At 33.7% G+C, this 14,291-nt stretch overlaps 1 protein-coding gene across 1 annotated transcript; it reads left to right on the forward strand.

The window, feature by feature from the left end:
* The first annotated feature begins 538 nt into the window (after nt 1-538).
* LOC112698705 (probable 1-deoxy-D-xylulose-5-phosphate synthase 2, chloroplastic) lies at nt 539-4,245 on the forward strand. The gene is made up of 5 exons (XM_025751656.3): nt 539-866; nt 947-1,445; nt 2,209-2,480; nt 2,572-3,720; nt 3,812-4,245. Exons 1-5 carry the CDS (start codon nt 765-767, stop codon nt 3,968-3,970), a joined length of 2,181 nt encoding a protein of 726 aa, XP_025607441.1. The 5' UTR covers nt 539-764; the 3' UTR covers nt 3,971-4,245.
* Nucleotides 4,246-14,291: the final 10,046 nt, after the last annotated feature.

The raw sequence follows: 14,291 nt of genomic DNA on the forward strand, positions 1-14,291 counted from the left end.
ATTGATTTTACATGTTTATTATACTTGCTGAATTTTTAAAATAAAAATTTAAATTTTTTATAAATTTCAAAATCTTTGGATACCCAATTATCCGAACCAAACCAATCTATTTTTAGTCGATTTGGTTTGATTTAGGCATATATACAAAAATATACAAATTCAAACTAAACCAAACCAATTACATTTTAATTGATTCGATTCTAATTTTATCTTAAACTCAAATCAAACTGACTCATCCTATCCATAGTCCACTAGCTAGTTATTTGTCGTTTACGTGAGTGTATTAAAATATGGTTTATTCAAAAATTTCAAATGAACATGATACACGCTTTTAATTCAACTATTTTCTCACTCAACAAAACTCCGATATCTTTTTCAATTCTTTTCTTTTCTTTTCTTTTGTAAAAAATAATCTCGGTGGTGGAGAATAAGTAGTGGTGGAGAGCGTGTGAAAGGTCAAAAGACACGTGGGTCAAGGTTCATGACATTACCCTACTAAAATTAGTATTAACCTGCTGCAATTCACCAGCAATAAATAATTAATAATGAGATCAATGCGTTTAGCACGTGGAAAATGTCCAAAAACAGCTATATAAAGAGGCAATTCAGCTCAGCATCTTCACACTTACCAGCGAAACAAACATAACTAATTAATTAACTTGCATAGCTAGCTAGCTAGTTAGTTATATATTCTCACTCACAACCAACACATACAACACTAGCTAGCTAGATTTCATTCCCAAATTGCGCTCAGATCAACACCTATGGCGTCATCATGTGTTGTTGGAACTAGTTTCCTCATTCCTTTGCTTCATTATTCTCGTCAACCATCAACTACCACGAACTTAACAACCACCGCCATAAGGGTATGCGGCTCGTTATATTCTTCCGGTGTCAACACATTCCACAAACATTATTTAATATTAATTTGATTTGAATTTTGCAGGGAAAGGGAGTGATAGCAGCTGGTGTAGGAAACAATAATGGCGGCGGTGAGGTAGAGAGAAGTACTATGGTGAAGAAACAGCATGAGAAATGTAGTGGTCTGAATTTCTCAGGAGAGAAGCCAGAGACCCCAGTGTTGGACACAGTAAACTACCCAATCCACATGAAGAATCTGTCGATTGAGGAACTTGAGGCGCTTGCTGATGAGCTTCGTGAAGAGATTGTTTACACGGTGTCAAAGACCGGTGGACATTTAAGTTCAAGCCTTGGTGTGGCGGACCTAACTGTGGCACTTCACTATGTCTTCAACACTCCTCAGGATAAGATCGTTTGGGATGTTGGTCATCAGGCCTATGCTCACAAGATTCTCACCGGAAGAAGATCCAAGATGCACACCATTCGACAGACTGGTGGACTTGCTGGATTCCCCAAGATTGCTGAGAGCCTTCATGATGCCTTTGGTGTTGGTCACAGTTCAACTAGCATTTCGGCAGCCTTAGGTAAAATTAATTAAATTAAAGGAAATGAAATTAAAAATTGAGACTCTTTAAATAAAAATTAAAGATTCGGGAGTCACTTCGATAAAAATGCTTAAAACGTTTTTTTTAAGATGTTTTTTATTAATTAAAATTAAATATATATAATTAATTAAATTATATTATTTTTGTTAAAATTAGATCAAATAAAATAATTTAAAAAAAATCGATAAATCAAATCTTAAATTGATCTAAATTAATATTCTTTTTTATAAAAAATAATTACAATAACCTTAATAACCTTTTTAGAAAATAACTAAAATATTTTTATTATATATATTTTTAATTTTAAAAATTTTAAATTCTAATAACTCTATAACGGCATAGAAAAAAGAAAAGAGTTAAAATATATATATATATAATAAAAATATTTTAGTTATTTTTATAATAGAGATATTGAAATTATTTTTTATAAAAAAATATTAATTTATCAATTTTGTGGCTAAATCAATTTATTTGATTTAATTTTAATAAAAATAATATAGTTTAATGAATTATATGAATAAATTTTAATTATTCAAAAATATTTTTAAAAAGACGTTTTAAACGTCTTTATTTAAATAACTCTTTAAAAATTTATTAATTGAAAATATTTGATAACCAAACAAAATTTAACTAAAATTAGAAAAACTTACTTTATAATATTTATTTATAAATATTAAATAAAGTAAGTTTTAACTATTTTTTTACTTATTTTTAATAAAGCGAATTCACACTTTGGTTTCAGGGATGGCAGTTGCAAGGGACCTGATTGGGAAAAACAACCACGTGATATCAGTGGTCGGTGATGGGGCCATGACAGCAGGACAAGCCTACGAGGCCATGAACAATGCTGGTTTTCTTGACACGAACCTCATCATTATATTGAATGACAATGAGCAGGTCTCTCTCCCCACCGCAACCTTGGATGGCCCAACTCCCCCTGTTGGTGCTCTCAGTAGAGCTCTCACTAAGCTACACACCAATTCCAACTTCCACCAGTTACGCCAGGCCGCTAAGGTATAATTATATTTGACATTCGGCATGATTTAACTACATACAAGTCGAACTCAAAGAGTAGAGATAGAATAAACAAGTTGCACTTGCACAGGGCATAACGAAGCAAATGGGAAGCCAAGCACATGAATTTGCAGCGAAATTGGATTCGTACGCGAGAGGATTAGTAGGTGGGTCTGGCGCGTGCTTCTTTGAGGAGCTTGGTCTGTTCTACATCGGCCCCGTAGATGGCCATCAAATGGAAGACCTTGTCCACATTCTCAAGAATGTCAAGGGAATGCCATCACTCGGCCCTGTCCTCATCCACGTCATCACCGAGAAAGGTAAAGGCTATGCTCCTGCCGAAGCTGCACCCGACAAGATGCACGGCGTCGTCAAGTTCGACCCTAAATCCGGGAAGCAGATGAAGACCAAAGCACCCACACATGCTTACACACGCTACTTTGCGGACTCCTTGATTGCAGAGGCAGAGGCTGATGACAGCATTGTTGCCATCCATGCCGCCATGGGAGGCGGCACTGGCCTCAACCTCTTTCAGAAGCGCTTCCCGGAGAGATGTTTCGACGTCGGGATAGCCGAGCAACACGCCGTAACCTTCGCCGCTGGTCTCGCGGCGGAAGGGCTCAAACCATTTTGCGCCATTTACTCTTCATTCCTCCAAAGAGGGTATGATCAGGTGGCACATGACGTGGACCTTCAGAAGCTTCCGGTGAGATTCGCTCTCGATAGAGCTGGCCTAGTTGGTGCTGATGGCCCAACTCATTGTGGCGCATTTGACACAACGTTCATGGCTTGTTTGCCAAACATGGTGGTTATGGCTCCTTCTGATGAAACCGAACTCATGCACATGGTAGCCACTGCTGCAGCCATAGATGACAGGCCTAGTTGCTTTAGATTTCCGAGAGGGAATGGCGTTGGTTCCATTCTTCCGAATAACAACAAAGGCACGCCATTGGAGGTTGGTAAAGGCAGGGTGTTGAAAGAGGGAAGCAAGGTGGCTCTAGTTGGATATGGAACAATGGTACAAAGCTGTGTGGCGGCAGCAAAGGTTCTTGAAGCACACGGCATCTCAACAACCGTGGCTGATGCTCGATTTTGCAAGCCTCTTGATGGACAATTGATGATGCAACTTGCAAGAGAGCATGAAATCTTGATAACAGTTGAAGAGGGTTCTATTGGAGGGTTTGGTTCTCATGTTTCTCATTTCCTTGGCCTCAATGGACTCCTTGATGGCAATCTTAAGGTCTACCTTTACTTAATTATTATATTGTGTGCAGCACCACACCATAGTTTATATATATTCAGTACTAACCTATATGTTTGTGTTGGTGCAGTGGCGAGCCATGACTCTGCCTGATAGATACATTGAGCATGGATCTCAGAAGGATCAAATTCAAGAAGTGGGGTTGAGTTCAAACCATATTGCAGCTACTGCTTTGTCATTAACCAATGTTCAATGGGACAATCGTTTGCTTCTCAGCATGCAAATATGAACCTTATTAATAGGATTTCAAATGTAAATAAATATATAACAGTAATAAATTAAAGCTCTGCAAAAAATTTGTTATTAGACCCTGTTTATTTGATGATTATTATATCAAACCCACATCTCCTTAACTGGAGCAAGGGATTGAAGGAACCAAATATTTTAATGTAGATAGATTCATAGATAGATTATTTGTTTGTTACAATTTATGGAAATGATGAGATGACATGTATGATGAATTGAGAACATAGCACCGTGGTATTTGGTTTGAGATTTTCACAATGGTCAAGAGTTCTGCTTTTATTATTCAATTCACGTAATGTTAAGCAGTTAAACTAAACTGATTGAGATGTATGGACTGAAGTTTAAGCAAGTTCATTCATAAACGAAACGCACCGGATCTTATGATAAGAAATATTTTGATATAATCCCTAAGCAGTTTAAGTGTTCAACTACATCCATGGGCAAACTTGAAAAATCCTTAGCTTCATTCTTGGAAATTGTCTCGTTGCACTGTCTTGATTTTTTTTTTTTTTTTTTTGACTTGCAGTGTCTTGATTTATTAGCTTGTGTATATATTCAATTAGTAATAATAATTAATTTTCAGTGATTATTCGCTTAAAAAATTTTCATAGAAAAATGAGACTAATATTTTCTTTCAGAACTTTTGTTTCCTGCAAGTTCTTATTTGATAGGTCCATGATCCATTTCTGTTCGTGACCCAAACTACTAACTGCGATAGTCCATTTGCGTTCTGAACCCGAGATTTTACAAAACTATTGTGCGAAATAGGCCCAAATCGTCAGGTCAGATCATTTATCCAATTTAATTTAACCGATTTTTGTCAATATAATTAAAATTATAAAAAAGAGAAGTTAAAAGTGTTCGGCCTTATTAATTCAAAATAACAGTGGATTAAATAGTATAGTTTGTGGGCTAAACAGGTTACCTATTTAAATTTTTTCTAAAACAAGCTTTTTGTCAAAACAAAAAATACATCAATGCATAAAACTCATCGAACTGGAAATAAATGATATGCATATAAAAAAAAATAAACGAATCAATCTATATAAGACTTATTTTTTTCGATATGCATATTGAGGATGCTAGACGTAAATGTGATGGCTGCTTTTTTGAAATGTAGACAGAAAAAATTGGATCGTTCAATTTCTTTGTTAGTGAAGTAGGTACACAAATCAGATGCTCTAATTTATTTGGAAAGAATTTGAATTTAGTTGTAGGTGATCGGACCATCTAATTTGAATGTGGTTTAATTTTTTTTTATTTTGGAAGAGAGCAAATTGAATCATCCAATTTGTTTATTGAAAAAAAATTTTCAATATGTCAAAAGAAATCAGACCAACCAATTTATTTAGTATATATATATATATATTACTTAAAATAGTGATTTAGTTCAGAATGTAAGGTTTAGACCTCTTTTGAGGTAGCGCCCGACTTGTATCGATGTCGAAGTGTCGCCGTCTAAGTTCCTCATGAGAAGATAGGGGTGATGTCAAGGAGTGTAATTCTTTGGTTATAAAGAGTCAAGATAATCAAGAATTAGTATGATAAATAATAACAATTGTAGAAAACTAGTCATGGTTTAAGTGTGCTATATAAGTAGAGAACTTGAATTCTATTTACGTTTTAGTGATTCATTGTTATTCGCAACTCAATTCAATATTGCTATTCTTTAGTTTTTTATTTTCTTTTCTTTCTTTTTACTATCAAAGCTACCGCTGCTGAAAGAATCATTTTATGGTATCAAGAGCAAGAGGTGTTTGATCCAATGAAGATTCTGTCAATTCCAATTCCAACAACACTCCTTCCTCTTCTTATGTTATCAACAACAAGATCTTTTTGTAATTCGAGGACAAGATATTAAAGATCATTTCCATCCAAACGAATTTCTCGTCAATTTGATTCCGCAGCAATTAAGCAAGTTGGGATTGAATCTCAACAATTCAAACAATGGAGGTAGGGTGACTATAATCTCCGCTCATAGATGCTCACATCTATAGATTCTGATTTCAAGAGTAAAATAGTTGGGTGCATCTTTTCTTATGAAATTTAGGATAAGATTGAAGAATATTTCGAGAAATCCATTAAGTATAAGGTTAAACAACTCAAAGCACAACTAAAACTGGTTAAAAAATATGGTATATCTGTTCAAGATTATATGTCAAAAATTAAAAACCTTGCTAATTCTTTGGCAGTCTTAGGTTACCTTTTTCGACCGAGAAATATGTAGAAGCTATTGTTGAGGATTTAAATGAAGATTATCAAAGTCTTTTAATCACAATCAATACAAAACTTGAAATGTATAGTCTGTGTAAAGTGCAAACTCTTGTATTGACTCATGATGACATGATGAATAAATTCAAAAAGCTAGATAATGTTCTTATACAAGCTAGTTTTGCTCAAAGTTCTTTTCCTTCTATGCCAAATACTATGAGAGGTAGTCCAATGAGAGAAAGGGGGAGAGGTGGAGGTCGACCTTTTAGAGGTGGCAGCTTCTATCACCCAATGGATGAATATATATCTCTAGAAATGTTAAATTTGATGAATCTTAGTTTTTTTGTTCTGATTTATTTCTCTCTAAATCTGTTAGTAACAATCTTGACTTAACTAAGAAGGATACAGATAGTTCTTTTTATTTTTTAAAATACCCTGTTCCTCGTATTATTTCAAATGTCACTTCAGCCACTCATCAAAATTCATGCACCTTAAATGAACAAGACACTCTGATTAGTTTACACACAATTAAAGGTGTTTCATTTGTCATAACTAATGACTATCCAAGCTATCAATTAGAAGATGCTTTTGATCCTAGCCACAATCCTACTCCAGCACAGCACCAAGGCCCTATGTAATCCACTTCTGGCATAAACATTGTTCTTCCACCTATAGAATCCTCCAACACACAACCCTTTACAACATCACACCATTCATAACACATTACTTATCACAATACTCATGCTATGATGACAAGGTCCAAAACAAGTTCGTCTAAACCAAAAGTTTTTTTTTCTGTTCTGTCTAAAAATAGCAATGAACAACTTCCTAAAACAACTCATGTTGCCCTTAGTATTCTTTGTTGGAAAGAGGCGACGATAGAAGAGTTTAAAGCTCTACAAAGAACCAATACTTGGTCTTTAGTGCCTAAACCAGAAAATGCAAAAGTTATAGATTGTAAATGGGGTTTTACCATTAAAAGACACCCTAATGGATCCATTCACAAACATAAAGCTAGGTTAGTGGTTCAAGGTTTTTACCAAGAAGAAGGTTTTGACTTTGAACAAGTTTTTAGTCCAGTAATTAGACCTATAACAATTAGATTAATCTTAAGCTTAGCTCTTTCTCGAAATTGAATGATAAGGCAATTTGATTTCAACAATGCCTTTTTGAATGGCTATTTACATCAAATAATCCATATGTCACAGCCAATTGACTTTGAAGAAAAGTCTGACACACATGTTTATATGTTGAATAAATCTCTCTACGGCTTGAAACAAGCTCATAGAGAGTGGTTTATTAAGTTAAGTGCTACTTTGCACTCTTTCGATTTCAATAATTCTAAGTCTAATAATTCTTTATTTATTAAGAAACATACCAATTTAATCATTTATATTCTTTGCTATGTGGATGACATTATAGTTACTGGCAATAATTCACATTGTGTGGTTGGCATGATTAAAAAATTGGACACTGTTTTTTCACTAAAAGATTTAGGTGACTTAAGCTACTTTATGAGAATTGAGATTCACAAAACTGAAAATAGAAAATTGCATCTCTCACAAACTAAATATATTACAGATTTATTATCAAGATTGGGGATGGCTCAAGCAAGCTCTATGCCAACCCCTATCGTTTCTTTGTTACAATTATTGTCTGCAAGTTTAGAGACTTTTGAAGATTGAAAGTTTTATCAAACTATTGTAGGATCTCTACAATATTTATACATCACAAAACCAGATATCTCTTTTGTTATGGCAAAAATTAGCCAGTTTATGCACCCTCCTCTCTTGGCTCATTGAAAGGCAACAAAGTGGGTGTTACGATATTTGAGGGGCACACAACATCATTATTTAGTTCTACATAGAAGGGATGATATGAGATTGTATGGATTTACAGACTCGGATTGGACTACAGATCTAGAAGATAGAAAGTCTGTGTTAGGGTATTGTGTGTATTTAGGGGCTAGCTTAATTTCTTGGATGTGCACGAAACAAACAACTATAAGTTGTTCCTATGCAGAAGCAGAATTTGGGAGTGTAGCAGCTTGTGAAACTGAGGTACAATACCTCAAGCATTTGTTAGAAGAACTGGATGTCAAGCTTCACACTGCTCCAACAAAATATTATGACAACTTGAGCACTGTTTTGTTAATGGCAAATCATGTGTTACATGGCAAGACTAAATATTTCTAGCTTAAAGTATAATTAATCAGGGATAAGATAAATCAGAAATAGTTACATGTGATGCATATTCCAGGGACAGATGAGGTTATTGATCTTCTTACTAAACCGTTGACAGCCTCCACATTTGAAAGATTGAGGTTCAAACTGCAAGTTATCCCAATGCCAAGCTCGAGTTTGAGGGGGGTGTGGAGGAGTGTAACTTTTTGGTTATAAAGAGTCAAGATAATCAAGAATAAGTTTGATGAGTTATGATAATTGTAGAGAAACTAGTCTTTATTTAAGTGTGCTATGTAAGTAGAGAAGTAGAATTCTATTTACGTTTTAGTAACTCATTGTTATTCTCAACTCAATTCGATATTGCTATTCTTTAGTTTTCTATTTTCCTATCTTTCTTTTTACTTTCCTGCTATCAATGCTACTGCTGCAAGAATTCTTTCAGGTGGTACCTGCAAGTGACTTCGATACTTAAGTTAGCAAGGATTTTAAGCAGGGTTTTTAGTAGCTTAGAACATGAATATACCTTAGGGGTGTCAGTGTACTTATAGTAGAGTTGATAACCACCTTTTTTGGAGTAGTTTCACCTTTGTTGGTGGATAAGTGGTGCGGAATTTAAAGTCCACAAACTAACCGACAAGTGCACTGGGTCGTACCAAGTAATACCTCAGGTGAGTGATGGTCGATCCCACAAGGATTGATGGATCAAACAATAATAATTGAGTGATTAACTTAGTCAGAAAAGTATAAAATGGTGTTTGAGAGTTCAATAGCATTAAATAGTGAATTCAGAGAATTAGAAGGCAAACAGTAAACTTGATGTGAAAACTATGAGAGAAAACAGTTAAGGTTTCGGAGTTGTTTACCTTTCGGATTTTTATTTCTTACCAACTATTATAATCATGCAAGATTCAAGTAATGACAAACTATATTTGACTAAACCCTAATTCCTTAGTAATTTAGTCTCCTCTAACCTAGTTAACCGCCAATTCCTTGGTTTAAGTCCAATTCTAGTTTATCAACCACAAAAATCCTAATTACCCAAATATAAGAGGATTATATATCACGTATCTCGTTAAGTCTAGATAATTAGTGATTTAAGAGAACTTATTTTCAAGCTGTTGTTCAAGTAAATTACTTTTCCAAAATTTAACAATAACACAACTAGAATAAGGGTTATTCTTCCGATCTACCCAAATTCTTAAGATGAAGAATGAAAACAAATCCTTGAAATTAAAATCAATACATAAATTAAAATAGAAGAGTAATAGTATTAATCCATAGAATAAATAGAGTTCCTAACCTTAACAATGGAGGTTTAGTTGCTCATGCAGGAAATAAACATTAGTAGAGAAAAGTGTAAAGTGCGGAAGTGGAGAAGAAGAACCCTAGGCCAAGATCTCTTCTCCTTTTATATCTAATATTAATTAATGTAGAATATATTTTCTAAAACTAAATAATATATTTTCCTATTTTAAATAAAAATAAAGTTTTAATCAAAATAAACAAAGAATCTTCATTGCTTGCTCGTGGGAACCACTTTAATTCCTAAAGCTGGTGCCAAACTTCGACTGTGCTAAGTTTGGCACCACTATTCCCGTGCATGATTGTAACTTTCTCTTTATCCTGGCGCCAAACTTGGCCCAAGTTTGGTACCACCAAGGCAGCACGTATTGGGAGATTTTCTTGATCTTGGCGTCAAACTTGGAGAATCCCAAGTTTGTCGCCACCTTGATGGTGTTTGGAATCGTGATTCCTGAAAAAAATTTCAGACTATTATATCATTGAAAATCTCTGGAAGTTAGATTTTCAATGCCACTGGAACCGCGTCAATCGGACTTCTGTAGCTCAAGTTATGCTTGTTGGAATTTGAGGAGGTCAAGGTTGACATTATCATCCACTTTCTTCCTTTTCTTCTACACGAACTCTGTCAAATCCATCAGAATGCTACTTGAAATAAACCAAATTGCACACGACTCAAAGTAGTATCCACAGTGGCTTAAAAGTACATAAATCTTGATTAAATTTAACAAATTTGAATGCAAATTCACTAGAAAAAGATAGAAAAGATGCTCATGCATTAATAACCGTTCCCTTTATCTTGGAAGTTTGTCAGAATCTATCTTTTAATGGAGATAGAGATAGTAGAAGAGATTCGTAGAGGCAGCTACTTATTTAGATAAGTAAAACTGGACCTTCTTGTCGTGTCCGACCTCATAGGAGGTCCTTGATAGGCTTTTATATTTAATGGGCTTGGCTTTATATTTTAGATCAAGGTATGAACAATGTCCCTACTTGAGTCCGAACTTTCATTAGGTCGGGCCCAAGTATTTGTGGCTTCAGTCTTTATTTTATGTGCCTTCAGGAGGTCACGTACTCGACGTGTTTCAAAATTTTGAAATGTTGCTGCTTTGATGATATGGCGAACATTACGCGGCAGTTTCCTGGGAATCCACGCGCGCCTTTAAAAAGGGTGCAAATATCTTTTTTACCCCTTGTTTCTTATAAAAGCTTCACTTCTTCCCTCTTCTTTTCTTTTTCATTTGTGAAATGCTTTGCATTCGTTTCTCTCATCGAGAAAAACTCCTTCATTCTTCTTCCTTTGTTCTTTCTTCATAACCGTTTTCCAGTTTCAAGATTTCTCCATCTTGGACCTTTTGAAGATTTCTTTGAGCTTCAAGAGGAACATTCAAGTTTTCTTGCTATTTGACGTGCCCTTCCATTTCTGTGCTACATCAAGGTTGGTGCTTTTACCAATTTTTATTGTTTTCTGTTTCGATTACTCTGAAAAATACATGAATTTGTTTTAGAATGATACTTTTAATCATGATTGGAGATTTTTTATTGGTGATGAGGGTTTTTGCATTTCCTTTAACTCTCACTACTTGTTTGTTCTTGAGAATGTTTTTGAAACTGTTTATTATCTGAGATTGTTGCTATGGAATTTGATTGTATTGCCCCCAAATGGTGTCGTGTTTGCTTCTTCGAAAGTGACACCATTTTGGTATCTTAGGCATTTTTGTTGAAAACCTGCTTTTGAATCGGTAGTCTTTGTTTTGTTGATAGAAAACTTGACCTTTTTCGTTTGGTGTCCAAGTTCTTTTTGTGAAGGATTTTTTGTTTGTTGTATTTGTAGATAGTATCGATCTGTTGTTTACAACATGTCAACAAAATTTTCCTCTTCTCTTTTAATTTGGGTAGACACTTATGTCTTTACTCCTATCCCTGTGGTTAATAAAGAATATGCAAGAGATGTTTTCATAGTATATTGAAAGTCGCTCTCAGATGTTGTTCATTGAGTTGTATATTGAGTTCGAGCGATCTAAAATCGACCAAAATATTCAACAGAAAGATTACAAGTGACAGTGAGGAAGAGTTTGCAAGCAATTACGAGGTCGTTGGTCTAGATGGAGATGAAGATCAAGCTGACGGCATTATAGAGGCAAATATGAGAGAAGTGGCAAATGCACTAGCAAACCAACATCCATTTGAGAAGCCATTTTTCAGCGCGCTTTAGATTGGGAGGCCATAGCATACTCCGGAGTTTTTTGAATATATGAATGCAAATACGTAGCTGCCTATATTTATACGAAGAATTAGAATTTTGTTATAATTTATATTATCAATCACTTAATTAGTTACGTGACATGTGAAAATATAATTAATTAGTATTTATTTATGTCTTTATTTAGTTAAATTTAAGATAATAATTTTTTCATTTATTTATTTATTTGGTTAAATATTAATTAGTATTTATTTATGTGTTTATATTTTTATTTGATTAAAATTGAGATAATTACTTGATTTGAATTTTATTTATATTAATATTGATATCGTGAGTATTAATTTTTTATATAAATATTTATTTATATTAATATTGTGAATATTGATTTTTGATATGAATATTTATTATATTAACATTAATTACTTGATGTGAATATTTTTTATGAGAATATTTATTATATTTATTTACTTGGTTAAATATTTGGTTGAATATTTATAACTTTAAGTTCAAAATGATTTATTTATAATTTATAATGTATAGGTAGATTTCATTTTTAATTTCACTTATTAAATATTTATTGCATGGTATTATTGTGGTAGAAATTTTTATTGTGGTGAATGACGAATTTGTTGTGCCAATGGAATTCAGGATTCTTAGTTCAGGATTTTTTTGACGCATGTGTCTTGTCTATACTTCGTTCTTGATGAGGAACTATTTGGACAAAACCAAACTGTCGCCTAAATTTATTACTTACATGTCATTCAATGTATTTGAATGATATCAATGGCATCATAGCACTCTACACAACTAAGTGTATATAGATGTCAGCAGAAATTACATTTGGCTCAATGCGAATAACACTATAGGCCTCCCACACAAACTACACGCAATAAAAGAAACAGATGATTACAATCCAAATAATAATAAAGCTCAACCCAAAACAAATACTTATTTAATAAAAACATACCTGGTCTTCCTGAAGATCATCCAATGACTTTCTAAAGTGAACAAGACTAAAAAATTTATAGCATCGGTTCGCACGTTCCCAGTTACGCCGTCTAACATAATTTGTTTTGTTAACAAATTTTCATCCTAAATATGAAAATACGATGTAGGTCGATAATTTTACCTATTACAGGCGAAAAAATGTGAGGACCCCTAGGAATCGGCGCAAGAAATGGTAGATGGATCCAAGCCCAATTTAGCAGTAGTGTTAGTGGACAATCGGTTTGCTTGTAATCAAAACGAGATGTCCTACATAGGGGTGGCAGTGGGGCGGGTAGGGGCGAGTTTTTGTCCTACCCGACCCCGCTCCGTCCTCCTTTGATCCTACTACTATCCGCCCCACCCTTATCCACGGGTAGTAGACTGTTCTACCCTAACCCGCTCCTGCGGGTACCTGCCCCGCCCCTACCCGCCCCTATAAAAATTAAATAACATTTTAATTTTTAAATATTTATATATAAATTAAGATAAAAAATTTAAAATTCATACTTAAATTAAAATACAAACATAAATTTACACATTGTCCAATAACTTGAAAGTAAAAAAAAATTAATGTTTGATTACTACAAACTTAACACCATAATAAAAATATTACATAATTAGATATAAGAGTCTTCAATCTTTATTCTCGATCACTTTCAACATCTTCATCATCATTAAAGGTTTGGAGGTCAAAATTCAAACCTAAAAATCAAAGAGATAACAATTAAAAAATTGAAAAACTAAGCAAATCATATAGAGTGCTTTTGAAAAAGACATCAAAAATGATAAAAATAGCATAAAATCAGATTATCAATCAGCCATCAACAATCAACAACACAAAATCAACAAGAACTAACTTAAATTTGATAAATAATATCACACTAGAGTCTCTTCTCTAAATACTTAAATATGCTTGGCAAGAACTAACTTTCAAAAAAAATTAAGTTTATTCAATGTCAATTCTAATAAAATTTATTGTATAAAATAAGAGTAACAAAATCTTCTTAAAATGAGGAGCAGCTTAATGAAAAAAAAAGATTGTGCAACCTTTAGAAGACAATGTAAAATCAAAATCATTAGTACCTTTCATATGAACAAGTTCCATTGTCCACATGATGCAAACCCCAATTAGAAACCAGAGGTATGATAAATATCAGCTAAGTAAATCAATCATTCTCATATGTCATTATAAGCAGCAAGGGAAAATGATTTTCAATCAAGTAGATCCCTGTTGTCATCTAGTTTGATTAGGTCAACAATTGATTTCTATTAACAATTATTCTGCTACACTATTTCACATTAGAACTATGATTGAACTTGCCTATTTTAGAGGTATCTTGGGTGAAAACACTACATTAAGACCTAAGGGTATGTTCAGTCAAGAAAAAAATGAGAGTAAATATTACCTAAATGAGTTTCAT

Source organism: Arachis hypogaea, chromosome 1 (assembly GCF_003086295.3).
Source record: "Arachis hypogaea cultivar Tifrunner chromosome 1, arahy.Tifrunner.gnm2.J5K5, whole genome shotgun sequence".
NCBI classification, from domain to species: domain Eukaryota; kingdom Viridiplantae; phylum Streptophyta; class Magnoliopsida; order Fabales; family Fabaceae; genus Arachis; species Arachis hypogaea.